General features: G+C 49.8%; 1 protein-coding gene across 2 annotated transcripts in view; it reads left to right on the top strand.

The window, feature by feature from the left end:
* Positions 1-23551, top strand: part of PWP1 (PWP1 homolog, endonuclein) — a 64866-nt gene that overhangs the window by 27912 nt on the left and 13403 nt on the right. For both annotated transcript variants that reach the window (XM_056517274.1, XM_056517275.1), the window contains exons 7-10: positions 26-156; positions 8531-8604; positions 17204-17300; positions 18688-18749. In XM_056517274.1, the coding sequence (XP_056373249.1) occupies positions 26-156; positions 8531-8604; positions 17204-17300; positions 18688-18749 (364 nt within the window). The remainder of the gene's footprint in view (positions 1-25; positions 157-8530; positions 8605-17203; positions 17301-18687; positions 18750-23551) is intronic.

Below are 23551 nucleotides of genomic sequence, written 5' to 3'. Positions count from 1 at the left end.
TTTTTCTCAATTTGGGCTTCGGCAGGTAACTACGTAGCTGTTGGTAACATGACCCCCGTCATCGACGTCTGGGACCTGGATCTGGTCGACTGCTTGGAACCTGTTTTTTCTCTGGGAAGCAAACAAATGAAAAAGAAGAAAAAGAAAGGAAAGAAGGTAATTGTGTGTAGGGTACACGCCCCCCCCCCCTCCCCTTGCCCCAAATATATCCCATTTAGTAGCAGTTTCATCTTGCGGTTAATGGAGCTAGAAAGCCGGATGGCTAGTAAATACCAATGTGGTTACTGCACGTGATGGGAAACAGATTGAAGACAAATGTTAGAGCAGGATAATTTATTTGGGATGGGGGGGGGGCTTTGTACTGCAGGGTATTGTATGTAGGGACGTGTAAAAGTGTGCATGTATACATGTCTATGTATAATATATTCTAGTGCACACACATACGAGATGCTATCTGCTTACCACTGGAGATGTGGTTTTGTACCGTTGTCATATTAGGGCAGTGTTTCCCAAGTAGTGGGCCTCCAGCTGTTGCAAAACTACAACTCCCAGCATGTCCGGACAGCCTTTGGCTGTCCGGGCATGCTGGAAGTTGTTGTTTTGCAACAGCTGAACCCACCCTGATTGGGAAACTGTATTACGGAATTGCGCGCGTCACGCTGCTGCTACTTAACAACATCAAATAATTCCAGCTGTAATGGATGTTTATGTGAAGTTTAATGAAATCTCAGATGTGATTTGCTGTGGTTATCCAGGGGCACGGAGGATGTCATGGGAACCACAGGAAACATATGTAAAAGAAAACCTATATAGGTATCTTTTAGATAAAGATTTTCCTTTCTAGCTCTCTCATATCTGGCACGCTTGTGCACTCTGTCTCATAGCTGGCTCGCTTGCACACACTTATCTGGCTCGCTCGCTTTCTCTCTCTCTCTCATATCTGGCTCGCTCGCTTTCTCTCTCTCATATCTGGCTCGCTCGCTTTCTCTCTCTCTCTCATATCTGGCTCGCTCGCTTTCTCTCTCTCTCTCTCATATCTGGCTCGCTCGCTTTCTCTCTCTCTCTCTCTCTCTCATATCTGGCTCGCTCGCTTTCTCTCTCTCTCTCATATCTGGCTCGCTTTCTCTCTCTCTCTCATATCTGGCTCGCTCGCTTTCTCTCTCTCTCTCATATCTGGCTCGCTCGCTTTCTCTCTCTCTCTCATATCTGGCTCGCTCGCTTTCTCTCTCTCTCTCATATCTGGCTCGCTCGCTTTCTCTCTCTCTCTCATATCTGGCTCGCTCGCTTTCTCTCTCTCTCTCATATCTGGCTCGCTCGCTTTCTCTCTCTCTCTCATATCTGGCTCGCTCGCTTTCTCTCTCTCTCTCATATCTGGCTCGCTCGCTTTCTCTCTCTCTCTCATATCTGGCTCGCTCGCTTTCTCTCTCATATATCTGGCGTGCTCGCTCTCATATATCTGGCTTAGGGGACTTTTAGGAGGAATCATTAGATTCTTCATACAGATGAATAGTTCTATTGAACTCCATTGATCTGTGTGCTCTGTGATCCATCGATAGAGCCTGGTCCAGCCATTATCTATCAATGACAGAGTCACAGACAGCAGGGAAGCAGAGGTAAGCCCTCCGGCTACCTCTATAGTGGATCGCCCGCCAATGATCACGCTGCGGGGGGCCGATCCACTCCACTAGCCCACCAGGGAGCATTCACAGCTCCCTTTAGACGCCGCTGTCAGCTTTGACAGCAGTGATCTAAAGAGTTAATAGCCAGCCGCAGCGATCGCCGCATGCTGGCTATTAGCGGCGGCCCCCGGCTACTGAAAACAGCCGGAGGCTGCAGAGTATGGAGTGGGCAGGAGTCGTGAGCCTGCTCCATACAGACTGCTGAGCGCCGCTGTGCTTGTCAGGTCCGGCCCTGCTTGCACGAGCTGGAAAAATTCACCTGCCCGGCGCCCGGAGCTGCGTGTCCCGGGCGTCGGGAAATACGAATTCCACATCCCTAACCAGATCGATATGAAAATATTTTGAATCGATACAGTATCGTCAAATGAAAAATCGCGATAATCGAGTGAATCGATTTTTCTCTATCTGCTCCATTGGGGGACACAGACCGTGGGTATATCTTGCTGTCTCTAGGAGGTGTGACACTATGGTAATAAAAAAAGTCAGCTCCTCCAAGCAGGATATACCCGCCTTCAGGCTCTGAGCTAATCAGTTTAAGCTTCGTTTCTGAAGGAGGTGGACGTGGTCTGGGTTGCTCCAGACCAGGTCTTCTGATTTTTTTATTTTCCTAGTTAGGGACGTGTTAGTTTTTTAATTCCTTTTCTGTTTTCAGGTGGGTACTCAGGGACTGCGGTTCCCTGTTTCCCCATTGCGAGTAAGGGGGCACAGACATTGCGTATATGCGCTGTTAACCCCCCCCCCTCGCCAACGGTCAGCGCCTGGGTGGTACCTCATGGGTCCGGGTCCCCCTATGTCTCTGCTCGCCTCGCTCGCGTATAGCAGCCAGGCGTGATGCAGGGACCATGAGCTGACTGAAGACTTCACTGAAGACTCCATTAGGTAAGATCTTCTGACTGAGGTAAGTACCTTTTTCCACAGGTACAGCCTCGCAACCTCTGGAGACCCCTTGTTTTGGCCCACCTCAGTTTTTCAGGCTTTTTTTTAACATGGGCTGCATTTGCTGGAGGAACAGTTTTATTAAGGGGGCATATATTATTCCAAAAACACCTTTGTGTGTGTTTGTTGTGTGTTTTGGACACTACTGAGCGCCTCATATGCGGCTGTCAGCCGCGGCGCTATTTTCTGCTCGAGAGCTTTCAGCGCCGGCTTATTTCTCTCTTCACAGCGCCTTATACGCGGCTGCAGCCGCGGCGCTGTTATGAGCTCAGTTGTACTTCATTTCGCTGGCAGAGGCTGCCGGCGCTCTGGCCCCGAGCGCACATATCTCCCTTACAGCCCCTTATACGCAGCTGCAGCCGCGGCGCTGTTATGAGCTCAGTTGTACTTCATTTCGCTGGCAGAGGCTGCCGGCGCTCTGGCCCCGAGCGCACATATCTCCTTTACAGCCCCTTATACGCAGCTGCAGCCGCGGCGCTGTTATGAGCCGGGCGCTTCTGCGCCGGCTCAGTTTCACTTTCTTTTCGCGAAGCAGCGCCCAATCAGCACCGTGGGCGCCATTTTCTGTGTTTAGGGGTCAGTTACTTCGTGCTAGGCACGCCCCTCCCTCCCTATTGGCTGGCCTTATTAGTCTAGCTGCTGCACGGCGCAATGTCTCCTCACTGCAGCTGATAGGGGACACAGATCTGGGTGAGAAAGTGCCTGTCTTCTCCTTTTTAACCCTTTATGTCCGTACCCAGGGCTGTCGCCCCTCTAAACGGAAGCCTGGGAATTTAGTGACTTACTATACCTGTAAGCACTGTAATACCTAGATGCCTTGCTCCGCTGAGCCAGCTGGCTCTGCATCCTCCTCTGCGCCCCTTCGCTCCAGTGGGTTCATCCGCGTGCTAGGGGTGCCTCGTCTGACCCTTCCATTGAGTCTTCGAATAGACGTGGGCGTTCCCCTCGCAGGTCCCGCCCCTCCCTATCATCTGGGCACAAAAAACGTTGCTCCTCTAGAGGACATTCTCGGAGTCGCCGCTCTGCCACGCCAGAGCCGCGTACCCGGTCTGGATCGCCCTCTACAAGACTGCCTCTACTCATTCACATGCCCCTGGTAAACTAGTGGACGAGGCTTCCGAACCGGCATCTGACGCAGAGGACCGCTTGGACTCTATTTCTATGGTGATCTCATGGTGACAGCCATAAGAGACCCCTTTCCCTTGGAGGACCCCGGATCTTCGGATGCCTATCCAGAAGTATCCTTTCATCGTACTAAGCCAGCACCTAAAGGGTTCAGCTCTCTCGCTGACTTTGATGACATTCTGGAATCCGCATGGAAACATCCAGACAAGAGATTCCCGGGATTCAAGACAATTCAAGAGCGTGACCCATTTGACAAGGACCTTGTTGCCAACGTGGCTTCCCCTCCCTCTATGGATCCACCAATCTCCCGGATCTCTAGGGTGACTACACTGCCTCTGGCAGATGCCGCTGCCGTCATGGATCCCGCGGACAGAAAGGTAGAATCTTTAGCAAAGTTTGCTTCTGAAGCAGCTGGCTCTTCTCTTATTCCCATCTTCGCCTCGACATGGGTGTTCAAGGCCCTGTCGAAGTGGTGCCAAAAGCTCTATGGGGATATTTTAGCGGGACCCCCCCCCCCCCCCGAGGATCTATCTGCTCTGGCTTTCTAATGCGCTAAAGCTGGGGACTTTCTGTGCGCAGCTTCCATGCAGTCAGCCTGCTGTTCGGTTTTTGCCGTGGGTCACCTAGCGACCCTCCGCCGCCCTATGTGTCTTAAAGCTTGGAATACGGATGCCGCTTCCAAAGGTCTCTCATTGAGCTTCCCCTTGCGGGCGGCTGTCTTTTTGGCAAACGCCTTGATGAGATTCTCTCTGAGGCAATGGGAGGTAGGAGTTCCTTGTTACCTCACACTAAGGTTCGCCCTACTTCCCAAAGGAAGTCCTTTTCCTTTTGGTCCTTCGGACCTCTGGCCCCAGTAATGGGTCCGGGAAGGCGCCCTCGCGGGACAAGAAGGCTCCCTCGTTCCGGGCACGCCGTCTTGGAAGTCGGACTCCAACCGTCCAAACCGGACAACCTTAACCCCACTTCTGCATGAAGTGAGGCCCCCACCCGCGGTTTCTTTTCGGGAGGGAGGTTGTCTCTTGTTTTTTCCGAGACATCTGGTCCTCACACATTCAGGACCCTTTGGGTCAGGGACGTGGTGTCCAACGGTTACCGGATCGAATTCGCCTCCCTTCCGAGCGATCGCTTCTTTCGATCCCGGGCCCCCCGTCTCCTCCTCTGGCGAAGCAATTTTGGGTGGCTCCCCACTCTCTGCTTCTCCAGGGGGTTATCGTTCCGCCCCTCCGGGGGAACGTTTTTGGGGTTTCTATTCAAATCTTTTTGTGGTCCCCAAGAAGGACGGTTCTGTGCGACCAATCCTAGACCTCTAGCGTCTCAACCGTCTCCTTCTCATCCGCCACTTCTGAATGGAATCTCTCCGCTTGGTGGTGGAGTCCCTGGAACAAGGGGAGTTCCTTCATCAGTGGTCATCAGGGATGCCTACCTCCATGTGCCAATATTTCCGGGCCATCATCGGTACCTCTGCTTGCGGTCCCGAAGGGGCATTTTCAATTCGTAGCCCTCCCCTTTGGTCTAGCCTCGGCTCCTCGGGTCTTTACAGATCCTTGCGCCAGTGATGGGCTTGTTTCGGTCGAGGGGTATCTCGGTGATGCCCTATCTGGACGACCTTCTCATCAAGGCTCCTACCAGAGCCCAGTCTCTGGAGAATCTGGGCGTCACTCTCCACACCCTCATTCTCTCGGGGGGATGGGCAACCGGGACAAGTCAGTCCTCCGTCCTACCCATTCTCTAACCGTTCTGGAATTTTGATTCGTCCGGCCTCTGCCCGGATTTTTCTTCCGCCGGACAAACGCCTGGCGCTCCGGGCGGGGGTCCGCTCCCTTCGGAGCCAGGTATCAGTCTCCATCCGCACTTGTATGGAAGTCCTGGGTCGGATGGTGGCAACTATGGAGGCCGTACCCTTTGCCGTTTTCTTACCGCCCCGTCAACTGGCGGTTCTCTTTCACACAGGTCTCCTCTGTCCCTTGATCTTCGGATTGTTCTCCCTCTCGGGGTCCGTCAGTCTCTGCTCTTGTGGCTTTGCTCCTTTCTTCCCCTTCACTGGCAGGTTGTTACAGCGTATGCCAGTCTGTCGGGCTGGGGCGGCGTGTTCAGGGACTCTGGTCTCCTCCGGAGACCCTTCTTCCGATTAACATATTGGAATTACGGGTGATTCTTCTTTGTCTTCTTCATTGGGAGTCACGTCTTCAGTCCTGTCCTGTCTGCGTTCAGCCCGACAACGCCACGGCCGTGGCATACATAAATCGATAGGGTGGCACTCACAGCTCGGCAGCCTTGGCTGTGGTGACCAAGATTCTCACCTGGGCGGAGAGCAAGGTTCCGGCCTTTTCGGCAATTCACATGCCGGGAGTGCTAAACTGAGTAGCGGACTTCCTCAGTCGGTCCTCGCCCGCCCCGGCGAGTGGTCTTTCATCGGGAGGTCTTCACGCAGCTGCGGCCTCTGGGGCATTCTGAACGTGGATCTCTTCGCGTTTCGGCACAATCGGAAAATTCTTCTGTTTGTGTCAAAGTCCGGGACCCTCGGGCTTTGGCCGTGGACGCCCTAGGGATTCCTTGGGCGGGGTTCGCCCTACCTTATCTCTTCCCTCCTCTTCCCCTCCTTCCCAGGGTGCTGAGGAAGCTCGAGGCAGAGGACGTCTCCGCCATTCTGGTAGCTCCAGATGGGCCCCGAAGGTTGTGGTACTCCGACGTAGTCAAGCTCCTGTCGACGCTCCTCTGCGCCTTTTGCCCCACCCGGACCTACTATCTCAGGGTCCTCTTTGCCACCCCAATTACAGTCGTTGTATTTGACGGCGTGGCGGTTGAGACCGCGGTTTTTAGGTCCGTAGGTTCCCTTCCCCAGTCTTTCACACCATGCTCAAGGCTTGTAAGCCCTCCTCCGGACTTACCACCGTACTTGGCGGTCTTATTTTCGTTGGTGTGAAGCTCAGGACTTCTCCCCGGTGACCTTCTCGATCCCCTGTCTTCTCTCCTTTTTTGCAGTCGGGGCTGGAACTGGGATTGTCTCTCAGTTCTCTTAAAGGTCAGGTTTTGGCCCTTACTGTTCTTTTCCAGCGGCTCCTGGCTTCTAATGCTCATATCCGGTCCTTCCTGCAAGGAGTGGCGCGCGCTGTTCTCCTTATCGGTCACCTTCTCCCTCTTGGGACTTGAATTTGGTTCTGAGTGCCCTTCAGGGTGCACCCTTTGAGCCCCTTAGAGAGGTGTCTCTCCGCCTCCTTTCTTGGAAAGTGGAGTTTCTATCACCTCCATCCGGAGGGTGTCTGAATTGGCAGTTTTTTTTTTTCTGCCGTTCTCCGTTTCTGGTGATCCAACTGGACAAGGTCGTTTTCCGGCCAGATCCTTCCTTTTTACCTAAGATGGACTCGGCCTTTCGTCTCAATGTGGACATTGTCCTCCCGTCCTTATGTCCGGTTTCTTCTCATTCTAGGGAGCGCTTACTACGCAAGCTGGACATAGTTTGAGGTGTTTGGTCTTATCTCTCCATCACTTTTTCGTTTCGTCCTTACGGAAGGTCGTCGCAAGGGACCACCTGCTTCCAAGGCTACCATTCTCGGTGGATCCGGTCTGCCGTTTCTGAAGCCTTCGCTGTAAGGGGAAGGTTCCTCCTTTCAGGTTTATGACTCATTCCACACTTTCTATTGGGGCATCCTGGGCTCTCCAGAATAGAGCCTCGGCCTCGCAGATTGCAGGGCGGCTACCTAGTTGCCTTTGCATACTTCTCGAGGTTTTTTACCGAGTGCATACTTTCGCATCAGCTGATGCTAGTCTGGGCCGTAAAGTGTTGCAGGCGGCAGTGGACCGGCCGTCTGCCTGAAGGAGCTGACTTTTTTTTTTATTACCATAGTGTCACACCTAGAGACAGCAAGATACACCCCACGGTCTGTGTCCCCCAATGGATCCTTCGAGAAAGAGATTTTACGGTAAGTGTTAAAAAATCTCCTTTTTTCTAACACTCCTAGTGTTCCAAGCAGGCAGGGAGGCAGTTGTTTGACTGGCTTTTTCAGTATGAAATACTGAAAATTTTCTTATGAAACCAATTGCAAAACTTATTGGTTTTGCATGCTTTACATTATATCAAAAGTTTTTGTATCTGACGGTGCTTATTTTAACAGATTTGTAAATTACTTCCATTAAAATATCTTAATCCTTCCAATAATTATCAGCTGCTGTAGCTGAGTTGTTCTTTTCTGTCTGGCAACACTGCTCTCTGCTGACATCTCTGCTTGTCTCGGGTACTGCAGAGTAGAAGAGATTTGCTATGGGGATTTGCTTCTACTCTGGACAGTTCCCGAGACAGGTGTCATCAGAGAGGACTTGGACAGAAAACAACAACTCAACTTCAGCAGCACATAAGTACTGAAAGAATTAAGATTTTTTTAATAGAAGTAATTTACAAATCTGTCTAACTTTCTGGAGTCAGTTGATATTTAAAAAAAAAAAAAAAAGTTCCTGCTGGACAGAGGCAGAACAAAGCAGCTTACCAATCGGCATATGAACTAAATGGGAGCAGGAACCTGCAGTGACTACTGGTGAATGAGGAGAAGACTACGTTGCCCAGCAGGAAACCATTTTTTAAGAACAAGTATCAAGTAAAAAAAAATTTAAAAAAAAAGAGAGAGAGATCGTGGGAGGGCCCCATCGCTCTGAACAAGATCTAAAACTTTTTTGTTTTTTTTTTGTTTTTTACACAATACGTTTTAAACAGTACAGAATATCTGCTCCTTACTTTTTTTGTAGCTGGCTCATGTATTGATTTATTGTTTTACATTAATTACATTTTTTTGCACCAGGGTGCCTCCTCGCAGGGAACCCAGGAGGGCCATTCCGATGCAGTCCTGGATCTTTCATGGAATAAGCAGATACGGTAAGTAGGTTTTGTTCATCCGCTGGGTGACTGAGTTGGTTATTGGTTGGGATTCTTGGGGGGGGGGGGGTCAGGAGATAGGGGAAATAGATATGTGAAATTGCAGTTTAAGCTCCCGAATATATAGGTACTAATTCCTCATACAGTGTATAACAATAAATACACAAATCTTTCCATTGATATCTTATAACCCTTTGCTCCTTAGAATGCATAGGTCTCCAAACTGTGGACCTCCTGCTGTCCGGGCATGCTGGAAGTTGTAGTTTTGCAACAGCTGGAGGCCCACTGTTTGGAGACCAATGTGATAGAGCTATGCTGTTAGGCCCCTGTGCAGCATTATAGCACAAATGCTCGGTCTGGCCCTCCGTCTATCTTTACAATGAAGCGTTGGTTAAAGTGGCACAGACGCGGGAGAGACAGGTCCTGCTCTTGTAAACCATGAATTCTCCAGTCCATCAATAGACATGTATTCCTTTACATGTTAAAGGGGTACTCCGCTGCCCAGCATTTGGAACATACTGTTCCGAACACTGGAGCCGTCGCCGGAAGCTTGTGACGTCATAGCTCTGCCCCCTCAATGCAAGTCTATGGCATGACAGCCGTCACGCCCCCTCCTATAGACTTGCATTGAGGGGGTGGGGCTATGACGTCACAAGCTCCCGCCTCCAGCGTTCGGAACAGTTTGTTCCGAACGCTGAGCAATGGAGTACCCCTTTAATGGTTTAAATCTGTGTTTCTCTATCGGCTCCATTGGGGGACACAGACCGTGGGTGTATGCTGCTGTCTCTAGGAGGGGTGACGATATGGTAATAAAAAAGGTCTGCTCCTCCCAGCAGGATATACCCGCCTCCAGGCCCTGAGCTAATCAGTTTAAGCTTAGTGTCTTGCAGGAGGTGGACATGGTCTGGAATTCTCCAGACCAGGTCTTCTGATTTATTGTTTTCCTAGTATAGGGACGTGTTAGTTTTTTTTAAATTCCTTTTTCTTTCATGTTTTCAGGTGGGGACTCAGGGACTCCGGTTCCCTGTTTCCCCATTGCGAGTAAGGGGGCACAGACATTGCGTATATGCGCTGTTCACCCCCCCTCGCCAATGGTCAGTGCCTGGGTTGGTACCTCATGGGTCTGGGTCCCCCTATTCCCCTGCCCGCCTCGCTCGCGCATAGCAGCCAGGCATGATGCAGGGACAAAAAGCTGACTGAAGACTTCACAGAAGACTCCATTAGGGAAGTTCTTCTGACTGAGGTAAGTACATTTCCTTTTACTCCCTTAGGTGCAGACTTGCAACCTCTGGAGACCCTCAGTTTTTGGCCCACCTTTTCAGGTTTATGGGGCTGGCTTATACTGGGGCTTGACTTTTATTCTGGGGCGAGCAGTGGCATGTTAGGGGGCATACATTCTGTTTTTACACACTGTGTGAATGTGTTTTTACTGCTTCACTGTGTGTGTGTTTGCTGTGCGGCTATGACCGCGGCACCTTATATGCGGCTGACAGCCGCGGTGCTCGTTCTGGCCGGGCGCTCTGAGCGCCTGCTTACTTTCGTTTTCTCCGGCAGCCGCTGCCGGTGTTTGGGCCGCCCACTCACTTCCCCCCGAGCGCATATGCGGCTGACATGTGCGCTCGGGACAAGGAGCGGGCGCCATTACAGCTTCTTCTCTGCTCTTATAGCTCCGCCCCCTGGGCTGTCGGAGCTCCCTAGAGGTGCAAAGTGGCCTCCAATCAGCGCCTGGGTGCGAATTTCAGTGGAAGGGGCCAATCAGTTAGTGCCTCAGGCACGCCCCTCTCTGGCTATTAGCTGGCCCGTTTTACACTCTAGTTGAACGGAGCAGAGTTCTCCTCACTGCAGCTGACAGGGGACACAGACTAGGGTGAGAAAGTTCCTGTCTTTTTCTCATTATGTCCGTACCCAGAGCTGTTCCTCTAAACAGAAAACTGGAATGTCTGTGTCATTTTGTCTGTAAGCACTGTAATGCTAAGATGCCTGGCTCTACTGAGCCCACTTTCTTTGCCTGCTCCCCCAGACCCCCTGGTACCCCCGGATGCCCTTTCGGTTCCGGTGGATTCAGCCGCCCCTCCAGCCTGGGTTTCTTCTCTGACCCAGTATATGGCTGACTTGACTCAAGTCTCCCGTTCGGTGGCTGAGTCCTCCCGGGAAGTGGCATCCGCCTTGAAGGGGTCTGCCCTGCGCCGGCCCTCTCTGGGGGCCCGCTCCTCATCCCCACATACTTCACGCTCTCACAAGCGTACTAGGGGTGCCTCATCCGACTCTTCCATTGAGTCTTCAGATAGGCGTGGGCGCTCCCTTGTGGGTCCCGCCCCCCCTGTCATCTGATCACAAACGTCGCTCCTCCAGAGGACATTCTCTGAGTCGCCGCTCTGCCACGCCAGAGCCGTGTACCCGGTCAGGGTCACCACCCTCCAGGACTGCCTCCATTCGTTCACATTCTCCTGGTGAACTGGCTGACGAGGCTTCCGAATCATCTGACTCCGAGGACCGCTCGGGTACAGTTGAAATGGTGAACTCATTGGTCGCAGCCATAAGAGACACCTTTCACTTAGAGGACCCAGGATCTTCGGATGTAACTCCTGAAGTATCCTTTCATCGTGCTAAGCCAGCGCCTCAAATGTTCAGCTCTCACGCTGACTTTGACGCCATTCTGGAATCTGCATGGAAACATCCAGACAAGAGGGTCCCGGGAATAAAGACGATTCAAGAACGTGTTATCCATTTGACAAGGATCTTGTCACTAAGATGGTTTCCCCTCCTTCAATGGATCCACCAATCTCCCGAATCTCTAAGGCTACTACACTGCCACTGGCAGATGCGGCTGCCTTCAAGGATTCCACGGACAAGAAGGTGGAGTCCTTAGCGAAGTTTGCCTCTGAAGCAGCTGGCTCTTTGCTTCTTCCCATCTTTGCCTTGACATGGGCGTCCAAGGCCCTATCGGAGTGGTGCCTAAAACTCCGTCAGGGTATCCTAGCGGGATCCCCCCCAGAGGATCTGTCTGCGCTGGCTTTCCAATGCTCTAAAGATGGGGAATTTCTGTGCACAGCTTCCATGCAGTCAGCCCCCTGTTCTGCTTTTGCTGTGGGTCACCTAGCTGCTCTCCACCGTTCTATGTGGCTTAACCCCTTAAGGACACATGACGTACTGGAACGTCATGTGTCCACTCCCGATCTATAACGCGGGGCCACGGCGTGGCCCCGCGTCATAGCGGGTCGGGCCCGGCCTCTAACAACGGCCGGGACCCGTGGCTAATAGCGCGCGGCATTGATCGCTGTGCCGCGCGCTATTAACCCTTTAGACGCGGCGTTCAAAGTTGAACGCCGCGTCTAAAGTGAAACCGAAAGCATGCCGGCTAGCTCAGTGGGCTGTTCGGGATAGCCGCGGTGAAATCGCGGCATCCCGAACAGCTGACAGGACAGCGGGAGGGCCCCTACCTGCCTCCTCGCTGTCCGATCGCCGAATGACTGCTCAGTGCCTGAGATCCAGGCATGAGCAGTCATGCGGCAGAATCATCGATCACTGGTTTCTTATGAGAAACCAGTGATCAATGTAAAAGATCAGTGTGTGCAGTGTTATAGGTCCCTATGGGACCTATAACACTGCAAAAAAAAGTGCAAAAAAAAAGTGAATAAACATCATTTAACCCCTTCCCTATTAAAAGTTTGAATCACCCCCCTTTTCCCATAAAAGAAAAAACACAGTGTAAATAAAAATAAAAATAAACATAAATGGTATCGCCGCGTGCGGAAATGTCCGAATTATAAAAATATATCGTTAATTAAACCGCACGGTCAATGGCGTGCGCGCAAAAAAATTCCAAAGTCCAAAATAGTGCATTTTTGGTCACTTTTTATATCATGAAAAAATGAATAAAAAGCGATCAATAAGTCCTATCAATGCAAAAATGGTACAGTTAAAAACTTCAGATCACGGCGCAAAAAATGAGCCCTCATACCGCCCCATACACGGAAAAATAAAAAAGTTATAGGGGTCAGAAGATGACAATTTTAAACGTATTAATTTTCCTGCATGTAGTTATGATTTTTTCCAGAAGTCCGACAAAATCAAACCTATATAAGTAGGGTATCATTTTAATCGTATGGACCTACAGAATACATATCAGGTGTCATTTTTACCGAAAAATGTACTACGTAGAAACGGAAGCCCCCAAAAGTTACAAAACAGCGTTTTTTTTAAAATTTTGTCGCACAATGATTTTTTTTCCCGCTTCACCATAGATTTTTGGGCAAAATGACTGACGTCATTACAAAGTAGAATTGGTGGCGCAAAAAATAAGCCATCATATGGATTTTTAGGTGTAAATTTGAAAGAGTTATGATTTTTTAAAGGCAAGGAGCAAAAAACGAAAATGCAAAAACGGAAAAACCTCCGGTCCTTAAGGGGTTAAAGCTTGGAAATGCGGATGCCGCTTCCAAAAGGTCTCTCACTGAGCTTCCTCTTATGGGTGGCTGTCTTTTTGGCAAGCGCCTTGACGAGATTATCTCTGAGGCGACAGGGGTAAGAGTTCCTTGTTGCCTCAAAATAAGGCGCGCTCCACTTTCCAAAGGAAGTCCTCTTCCTTTCAGACCCTTGGCCCCAGCAAGGGGTCTGAGCAGGCGCCTTTGCGGGACAAGAAGGCTCCCTCGTTCCGGGCACGCCCGTCTTGGAAGTCGGACACCAACCGTTCCGGCCGGTTTGCAGCCAAATCAGGCAACTGCAAACCCACTTCCGCATGAAGTGAAGCCCCCACCCGCAGTTTTTTCTCAGGTGGGAGGTCGTCTCTTACTTTTTCGAGACATATGGACCCCACACATTTAGGACTCCTGGGTCAGGGACGTGGTGTCCAACGGTTACCGAATCGAATTCGCCTCCCTCCCAAGGAATCGCTTTTTTTCGATCCCGGGCCCCCTGGTCTCCTTCTCTGGTGAAGCAGTTTCAAGAGGCTCTTCAGTCTCTGCTTCTCCAGGGGGTTATTGTTCCCGTTCCTCTGGTGGAACATTTTTGGGGTTTCTATTCCAATCTTTTTGTGGTCCCCAAGAAGGACGGTTCTGTACGACCAAGCCTAGACCTCAAGTGTCTCAACTGTCATCTTCTTATCCGCAACTTCTGAATGGAATCTCTCCGTTCGGTAGTGGCATCCCTATAACAAGGGGAGTTTGTTTCTTCGGTGGACATCAAGGATGCCTACCTCCATGTGCCAATATTTCCAGGCCATAATCGGTATCTCCGCTTTGTGGTTCCGGAGGGGCATTTTCAATTCGTATCCCTCCCCTTTGGCCTGGCCACGGCTCCTCATTAGATCTTTGCGCCAGTGATGGCCATGTTGCTGTCGGGGGGAGTCTCGGTGATACCCTACCTGGACGACCTTCTCATCAAGGCTCCCACTAGAGCCCAGACTCTGGAGAATGTGGATGTCACTCTTCACACTCTGGATCGCTTCGGGTGGATGCTCAATCGGGACAAGTCAGTCCTCTCTCCCACCCAGTCTCTGATCTTCTTGGGACTTCACTTCAACTCGGCCTCTGCTCGAATTTGCGTTCCGCCGGACAAACGTCTGACTCTTATGTCAGGAGTCCGCTCCCTTCGGGCTCAGGCCCCAGTTTCCATCCGCACTTGTATGGAAGTCCTGGGTCAGATGGTGTCTGCCATGGAGGCCGTACCCTTTGCCCAGTTTCATTACCGCCCTCTTCAGCTGGCGATTCTCTCTCGATGGGACCGATCTCCTCTGTCCCTCGATCGCAAGATTGTTCTCCCTCTCAGGATCCGTCAGTCTCTGCTCTGGTGGCTCCGCTCCCCCCCTTCTTCTTCAGGGGCGGTCATTTCTTCCCCTTCACTGGCAGGTAGTTTCAACGGATGCCAGTCTGTCGGGCTGGGGTGGTGTGTTCAGGGATTGGACGATTCAGGGACTCTGGTCTCCCAGAGAAGCCCTTCTTCCGATAAACCTATTGGAACTGCGGGCGATTCGTCTGTCTTTTTCATTGGGAGTCCCGGCTTTGGTCCCGTCCTGTCCGCGTCCAGTCGGACAATGCCACGGCCGTGGCATACATAAATCACCAAGGCGGCACTCGCAGCTCGGCAGCCATGGCCGAGGTGACGAAGATTCTCATCTGGGCGGAAAGAAAGGTTCCGGCCATTTCGGCGATTCACATCCCGGGGGTCTGCAACCTCTGGGGCATTCCAGACGTGGACCTCTTCGTGTCTCGGCACAATCGGAAGATCCTTCCTTTTGTGTCCAAGTCCCAGGGGCCCTCAGGCTCTAGCTGTGGACGCCTTAGTGATTCCTTGGGCGGGGTTTTCCCTACCCTACCTGTTCCCTCCCCTTCCGCTCCTTCCCAGAGTTCTGAGGAAGCTCAAAGCGGAGGACGTTTCCTCCATTCTGGTAGCTCCAGATTGGCCCCGAAGGTCGTGGTACGCCGACGTAGTCAGGCTCCTGGACGACGCTCCGCTGCGCCTTCCGCTTCGTCCGGACCTGCTCTCACAGGGTCCTCTTTGCCACCCCAATTTACAGTCGCTGCATTTGATGGCGTGGCAGTTGAGACTGCGGTTTTGAGGGCCCGTGGGTTCTCTTCCCAAGTCATTCACACCATGCTTAGGGCTCGTAAGCCCTCCTTGGCACAAATTTACCACCGTACTTGGCGGTCTTATTTTCGCTGGTGTGAAGCTCAGATCCTGTCTCCGGTGACTTTCTGGGTTCCCCGTCTTCTCTCCTTTTTGCAGTCAGGTTTGGAACTGGGGTTGTCTCTCAGTTCCCTTAAGGGTCAGGTTTCGGCCTTTTCTATTCTTTTCCAGCATCCTCTGGGTTCTATTTCTCATGTCCGGACCTTCCTTCAAGGAGTGGCGCATGCTATCCCTCCTTACTGGTCACCCTCTCCCTCTTGGGACTTGAATCTGGTTCTGAGTGCCCTCCAGGGTGCACCCTTTGAGCCCCTTAGAGAGGTGTCTCTGCGCCTCCTTTCTTGGAAGGTGGTGTTTCTTGTTGCTATCACCTCCATCCGGAGGGTGTCTGAATTGGCAGCTCTCTCCTGCCGTTCTCAGTTTCTGGTGGTCCAGGACAAGGTTGTTTTCCGGCCAGATCCTTCCTTTTTGCCTAAGGTGGTTTCGGCTTTTCATCTCAATGAGGACATTGTCCTCCCGTCTTTTTGTCCCGCTCCTTCTCATCTTAAGGAATATTTACTCCACAAACTGGATGTGGTTCGGGCTGTTAGGTCCTATCTCTCTATTTCTTGTTCATTTCGTCAGTGTGATTCCTTTTTCGTCCTCACGGAAGGTCGTCGTAAGGGACAACCTGCTTCCAAGGCCACCATTTCTCGGTGGATTCGGTCTGCCATTTCGGACGCCTTTCGCTGTAAAGGGAAGATTCCTCCCTTCAGGGTTGTGGCTCATTCTACCCGTTCTGTTGGGGCATCCTGGGCTCTCCAGAACAGAGCCTTGGCCTCGCAGATTTGCAAGGCGGCTACCTGGTTGTCTTTGCACACTTTCTCGAGGTTCTACCAGGTTCATACCTTTGCACCGGCTGATGCTAGTCTGGGCCATAAAGTGTTGCAGGCGGCAGTGGAACGGCCGTCTGCCTGACTGCTTATCTGCCCACCCAAGGGACGGCTTTGGTACGTCCCACGGTCTGTGTCCCCCAATGGAGCCGATAGAGAAAAGGAGATTTTTTATTTACTTACAGTAAAATCTCTTTCTCGGAGGATCCATTGGTGGACACAGCTCCCACCCTTTTTTGGGGGTTTTCGTCGGTTCTCTGTCCGAGGGTGTGTTCAGTTGTATTTTTTCTTCTGGTTCTCGGACAGTTTGGGTCGTCTTTGACCTGTCGGTCCTCTCCTATTGCTCTGGAACTAAAACTGATTAGCTCAGGGCCTGGAGGAGGGCATATCCTGCTGGGAGGAGCCAACCTTTTTTATTACCATAGTGTCACACCTCCTAGAGACAGCAGCATACACCCACAGTCTGTGTCCCCCAATGGATCCTCCGAGAAAGAGATTTTACGGTAAGTAAATAAAAAATATCCTTTTAATTCAGAGCGGCCTACATCCCTGGAAATGTTTACTGCATTTGTTTCCGACTTTCATCATCCTATTCCGTCTCGAATAAGAGTCTGTATTTTATTACCACTGTTTGTTTGTTTTTTGTTAATGCAAAAACAATTTTGATATTCTAGCCGTAAATTATATAAGGGTATTCCAACAGCTTGTGCAAAATATATGCAGCTGGGAACGGGGAAAAATAGGGAGAAAAAAAAGCCATACTTAACCAGCCCTGTTACCCTGTTGGTGCTGTTCTGCTCTGTCCGTTCCCCTGATCCTCTGTCTTCATCCTTCTTCTGAGACTAGCACTTGGTGCAGGATCTGCCTGATCAGCCAGTCACTGACCGCAACGCTGTCATGTCTAGGTCAGTGATTGGCTGACACGGAGCGTCCTGTTACGAGCTCTCTTCTTGGAAGCAGGATGATGACAGATGGGAAGACCAGACCGAGCTGAGGGGGACTGGGGCAAGGTAAGTATGGCTTTTTTTTTTCTATATCTATACCATCATGTTTTGTAAAGTAGCTTGCAGTTGCTAACAGGTTTTTGTTTTTTTAATTCCTGACAGAAATGTGTTGGCCAGCGCTTCAGCAGATAATACCGTACTACTTTGGGATTTGTCTTTGGGAAAACCAGCCACCAGCCTCACAATGCACACAGACAAGGTAACACACAGTCCCTGGTATCTAGTCATCATTGCACCTTCCCTGGGATCGACTTTTCTTTGCACCCTTTCTTGTGTTTACTCGCCCCTTCCCCTTCATCTACTTGTCTTTGTGCCCTCTTATTAATCTACTTGTCCCGCACCCCCCACCCACAATCAGCTTCTTATCCCCTATTCTGTGTCTAGGGAAGAAGTTAATTCTATGCTGGAGTTCTCCTTTAAATTTACAACTCAGTACCTATAGTTTGGCTTTGTGTGGTAGGTTACAGGCGCCCATACAGCTGCCTACTGTCAAATTGAAGTTTACATTTCTTACAGCTACCTATTGCAACACAGCTTCACTATCTAGAACAGTGTTTCCCCATCAGGGTGCCTCCAGTTGTTGAAAAACTACAACTCTCAGCATGCCCAGACAGCTGAAGGCTGGCTGGGCATGCTGGGAGATGTAGTTTTGCAACAGCTGGAGGCACCCTGGTTCGGAAACACTGATCTAGAATGTACCAGGGCATTAGTAATACAATTTCCCAGAATACAAAGCAGATCTCTTGGCTCTCCTGACTGATCTGTTGTAATAAATACTTGCACTGCCCATTAAAAGCATAACAGTTCTGAAGCATCTTGTCTTGGAACTCTGCATTGCACCATCCCTCTGTTGTTCCTCTTGGAAAAGTGATATACTCTATTTACAAGAGGATGGGATTGTCCATATATTAAAGCACTATTGACATTGTCCAACACACCCTTTTTATAAGGTAATGGTAATGCCCAGTTGTTGATTTATTAAAACCTATCCAGGCGGAGTCATATAGGAACAGTACAATGCAGAATTCTAAGAAAAAAATAATCTGGAGTTACAGACAGATTATATGATACATTCCCAGCATAGATGCTATGAGCACAGCAGCCTGCAGCTCTGAATCTTCTCTCTGTTTACAACTACATGTGCAGAGAGAAGAAAGATCGGAGCTCAGCTAGTAAAATGAATGAGGGCATGCAGTAAGGCAGAGTCAGGAGTATGCTCTTCTTTGCTATGAGCACAGTGCTGGCTCATGCCTGTCTGATTCACAGGCAGGGAGCAGTGCTGAGCTTGTTTGTGTCCCGGCTGCAGTCTGAGATTTAGGACTCCAGCATGAGTCTGAAATCTATAAAAATATATAAATAAAAAAGCGGCCTGGACTGGTAAGGAAACCCCTAGTGGTCATTTTTTTTTAAAGTGGAAAATGAAATAGAAATTTGATATTCATAATTTCAATATTTTTTAATAACATGCTATTGGAAAGTTATTCTGCATACATTAACCTATAATATATCAAAATTATTTTTTTTTTTTTTTTTTTTTTTTTTTGATGAAAGGTACCCTTTAAGACAATTTGCCTTTTTCCCTCCAGGTCCAGACTTTACAGTTTCACCCCTTTGAGCCCCAGACTCTCTTATCGGGATCATTTGACAAGTAAGTAAAGTCCATTCTAAGTAATCAAACACACTGCAGAACATGATCAATCGTTTCATGCCTCTCGTTATTGCAGGGCCTCCAGCTGTTGCAAAACAACTCACAGCATTCCCGGACAGCCTTGTTGGCCATCAATGGGGTGTGGCCTAAGCACAATAAATTTTCAGACATATTCCTTAGATTCAACGTTTTAAAAAGTTGCAAATGCTTTGTACAACTCCTATCAATAGGGGGTGTACAAACCACCTGACAAAATTGAATTGAAGAAAAAAGACCAATTTCATCAAGCCTTGTATGGCCGTTTGATTAATTTGGCGCAACTGACAAATAGAGCATAAAGAAGGCCGTACAAGCTTTGTGAAAAAGTTGTTAATTATCTATTTCCTCCATCAGCTATTCATTTTTGATTAATACAATTTCGTGATAGGGAGGGAGAGGGAGTTGTATAGCTGTATAGTTATCTGTGATGAGGCAGAGGGCTTCATCAGCACTCTGTCTGATCATTAAAGGAGAACTCCAGCCAAAACTAACTTTCTCGGTCGCTCTTCATTGGGGGACACCTATACTGATGGGTATATGTTCTTGCCACTAGGAGGCGCTGACACTAGGAAAAAAGTCTGCTCCTCCCTGGCAGCATATACCCGCCCACTGGAAGTGAGGTAATCCGTTTTAGTTAGTGTCAGTAAGAGGCAAGACACAGGTCTGGGAGCTCCCCAGACCTGGTCTTTTTTATTATTTTCTAGTAAGGGCTGTTTAGTTACATTTTTCTTTCCTTTTGTTTCCCTTTTTCAGGTGGGGGTTCATCGCATATGGGGGAATAGTGAGCGCCAAGCTCCTGAAGGGGCACAGACATAGAGTTATGTACTGTTAACTAGGGATCGACCAATTATCGGTATGGCCGATATTATCGGCCGATAATCACTATTTTGGGCATTATCAGTATCTGCAACTACCTTGCCGATAAGCCGATAATGCCCCCACCGCACCGTGACCATCCTCCCCCCCCCCCCCCCCCCCGGTCCACCGCACTGCGTCGCACCCCCCCCCCCGTAGTGCTAGGCGGTATACCGGTATGAACCAGATACAGTTTTTCTTTTTTCCTCCCACGGTATGGTATTTTTTGCCCATACCGCTATACCGGTCGGTAACAGCAGCACTCTCTGTTCCCCTTGTTTTTTGCGAAGCGTATTCAGAAGAGCTTTTCGCTGTCTATGCTTGTGTGCTTTCTTCCCACTATTGCAGCCTGGTTCTCTTCCTGTGTTTTTTTGGTTATCTACTGCTGCTCATGCAGCCTTGGCACTCTCCTCGGTTGGAGGAGGTTACACAATCATGTATGGCTCAGCGACAGCCAGTCTAGCCACAGTCTTCTAGAGTGACCTTCCTGTGCCCAGACCCTGGGAGTCCCTGCTGGGTCCCCCTTTTGTTTTCCCTCCATTCCCATCCTGACGGGATGTTGCTTCGGAGTGCTCAGGTCCGCTCGGACCGCTGGGGTCCAACTCCGGTTAGTCTCCTTATCTTGCACACTATCCTAGACTGCTGTGGCGTGCCTTCTCTTTTTTTTAGGTCAGCCTCCTGGTTCTTTGGGCTTTAGTGATGGTTGAGGTCTGGGGCATGTGTAGCTCTCCTGCCCAGACTTCTCCGTGATCCCATTGTGGGGCGGTCTTTCTGTACCGCACTTCTTCTTGTCTTGACACAGAAGTTTGTCTCCTGGAGAGTTTCTTGGCCGTTGGGTTTACGTACCCTTTAGGTGTGAGTCTTCTTGGAGACGCAGGAACCTCAGATTCCCATGTCAGTCACTCTGGGTTCCGGGATGCTCCTTCTCAGGGTCTTCTGCTCCTTTTTCGCCGGTTTTCCTTCAGTGTACGTCTTCCAAGTGACTCTGGAACCTCCAGTTCTCATGTCTGTCTCTCCGGCGTTCCAGGCTGCTTCTTTTCAGGGTGTTCCGTTCCTTTTTTGACTGTTACTTTCCGTCTCCTCCTTCGGGGTCCATTTATTCCCGAGATGGAGGGCATTCCGATCATCTGGATTACACCAGTCGAGCTGATTTTGCCTTCCGGGTCATTGCGGCGGGCCCCTGGGACAGGCGTTTTGGGTCTCCAGATGTTCAGGTCATTGATCTTATGCACCAGGCCTCTCTTGAGCAGTTTTCAGTCTTTCCTTCCAGGATGGTTCTGGCCCATCTGGATTCCTAGTTGACTTTTTCTTGTCTCTCCATATGGACCGTAGGTTTAGTCTCTGCAAAGGATGGTCCCTTTTGGCATCCTAGTCCATCTCCATGGATAGGGGATCTTCCGAGAGCTCAGTTTCTGGGCCTCTGTGGTCTCTGGCCTGGGGTCTTGTCCGCAAACCTGACAGACAAGTGGATTCGGTCTCTGGACGAATTCCCTTTCTCTAGTGATTGTTATTCCCACCCTAAGGGACTTCCCATCAGTATAGGTGTCCCCCAATGATGAGTGACCGAGAAAAGGAGATTTTTTTTTTTTTACTCACCGTAAAAGCCCTTTCTCGTAGCCTTCATTGGGGGACACCGCACTCACCCATATCTTCATTTTTTTTATTTTTTTTTAAAGTTTGAAAAATATGACCACTTAAAGGGGTACTCCGCTGAAAATATCTTATCCCCCATCCTTCGTTTGTGACATCTTTTGGTTTCTATAAACTTCGGCCTTCATAGCGGCAACTATAGATGAGCGAACTTACAGTAAATTTGATTAGTCACAAACTTCTCGGCTCGGCAGTTGATGACTTTTCCTGCGTAAATTAGTTCAGCCTTCAGGTGCTCCGGTGGGCTGGAAAAGGTGGATTCATTCCTAGGAAAGAGTCTCCTGGGACTGTATCCACCTTTTCCAGCCCACGGGAGCACCTGAAAGCTGAACTAATTTATGCAGGAAAAGTCATCAACTGCCGAGCCGAGAAGTTCGTGACAAATCGAATTTACTGTAAGTTCGCTCATCTCTAGCGGCAACCTTGTCAATGATGGCCAAAGGCAAAATCGTCATCAGTCCGGCATAAGGCTGCAAAAAATAGTCCAGGCCATCTGTCGTTCTGATGGAAAATTCATTTGTGGTTCCATCATCTGACTTTTTGTCACAGAGCACGTCGATAACGCGAGCGACAGTACATCAGGGATGCTGTCTAGCTCCGCAGCAGATGGGCCTGAGCTGTTGTGTTTCTTTAGAACATTTATCTAATACGGCTGAACCCTTGGTGGGACTAGAATTTTATTTTTTGAGCGCTGTAATAAATCACGTCATTGGATGCAGTGTCCCCCCGGTGCAAGGGTTTCGGAGGAGTCACGTCTGAAATGCATTGTGCGTACACACTTATAGTCAATTATCTAATGATACCCGGCGCTCACAGATTGTAGATGAAGAGTAGTTCTTTGAGGATTTGCACTTCTGGGATGAGCAAAGTCCTTTTTTTTTTTTTTTTTTTTTTTCCTTTTTCCTGTCTTAATGTCTTATGTGGAAATTGATTGTGCACCCACCTCCTGATTCCTCTGGACTGCTGTGTTCTTGTTGCTTTGCATTTTTAACCCCCTTAGGATTCGTTCACACATGCAAGATCTGCTGCATATTTTCCACAGCTCATTTTGCTACCCATTGAAGATAATGGGCAACAAAATTAGCTGCACAAAATATGCAGCAGATCCTGTACGTGTGAACATGCCATCAAAGGGGTACTCCGCACCTAGACATCTTATTGCAGGGAACCGGCCGCTGGGACCTTCCGTGATCTCCGGCACGGCACCTCAGTCATCTGGTGCATGGAGCGAACTCCACTACATGAAAGGCGGCCACAGCTGTCACACCCCCTCCATTCATGTCTATGGGAGGAAGCGTGACTGATATGTACTAGCCATCATGCCCCCTCCCATCGACATGAATGGAGGGGGCATGGCGTGACATCGTGAATACGCAAGCTGTAAGCGGTGCCAGCACGGAGATCGTGGGGGGTCCTTTGAATAGGGGCTAAGATGTCTAGGAGCGGAGTTCCCCTTTTAAAGATTCCAGAGCGTAAATGTTCATCCTGCACCAGCTGTTTGAAATGCACTCAGGAGCTGAGCACGCCTTATACCCGGTGGGTCCTGGCTGCTGTCAGCAGCCAAGACCCACGGCTAATACCGGACAACGCAGATCAGGCCAGCATTAACCCTTTAGACCACCGTGACCAAATTATGTCCGCTTGAAAAGACGAGCGGAGATCTTCTTTTCCTCCAGCTTGTCTGATCGGTGCTCCAATAATGCACAAATGGAGCACCAATAACACTGATAAGTGCTGTGCTATGGGGCGGAATTGTTCAGAGTATGCAATGAAAAGATTGGAAGTAAGAGTCTTCTATAGGGACTTAAAAAATAATCTAACAAATGTTAGAAAAAAAAAAGTGAGTGATGGTTTTACAAAGGTGACAATTACAATTGGTGACACAAAAAATAAGCCCTCATATGAGTCTGTAGATGGAAAATTTAAAATCTTATTACTGAGAAGGGGAGAAAAAAGGGCAAGATGTAAAAATTCCTGTGCCCTTAAGGGGTTAAAGTCTCTTCTCCATTTAATAGCTCTCCTGATGTTTGTTTTAGTAGCTTCTTAAATTACAACTGTAGTGGTACCGTTTTATATATGCCCGGGCCTCAAAAATACATACCTTCCTACGAGCCCCCGTTGGTCCGGCACAGGCCTCACGGTCCGGCAGTGCTGACGTCATTCCACTTCCTGGGGACGGGGACGCCGCAGAGCTGTCGGCGTATCACCGGCCGCAACGATGTCCCGACCCGATCGGTAATAGGCTGAGCCCACTGTCA

The sequence above is a fragment of the Hyla sarda genome, chromosome 4, assembly GCF_029499605.1.
Source record: "Hyla sarda isolate aHylSar1 chromosome 4, aHylSar1.hap1, whole genome shotgun sequence".
In the NCBI taxonomy this organism is placed as follows: Eukaryota; Metazoa; Chordata; class Amphibia; order Anura; family Hylidae; genus Hyla; species Hyla sarda.
Note: the sequence above shows the minus strand (reverse complement) of the source record. Positions and strands in the feature narration are given on the sequence as shown.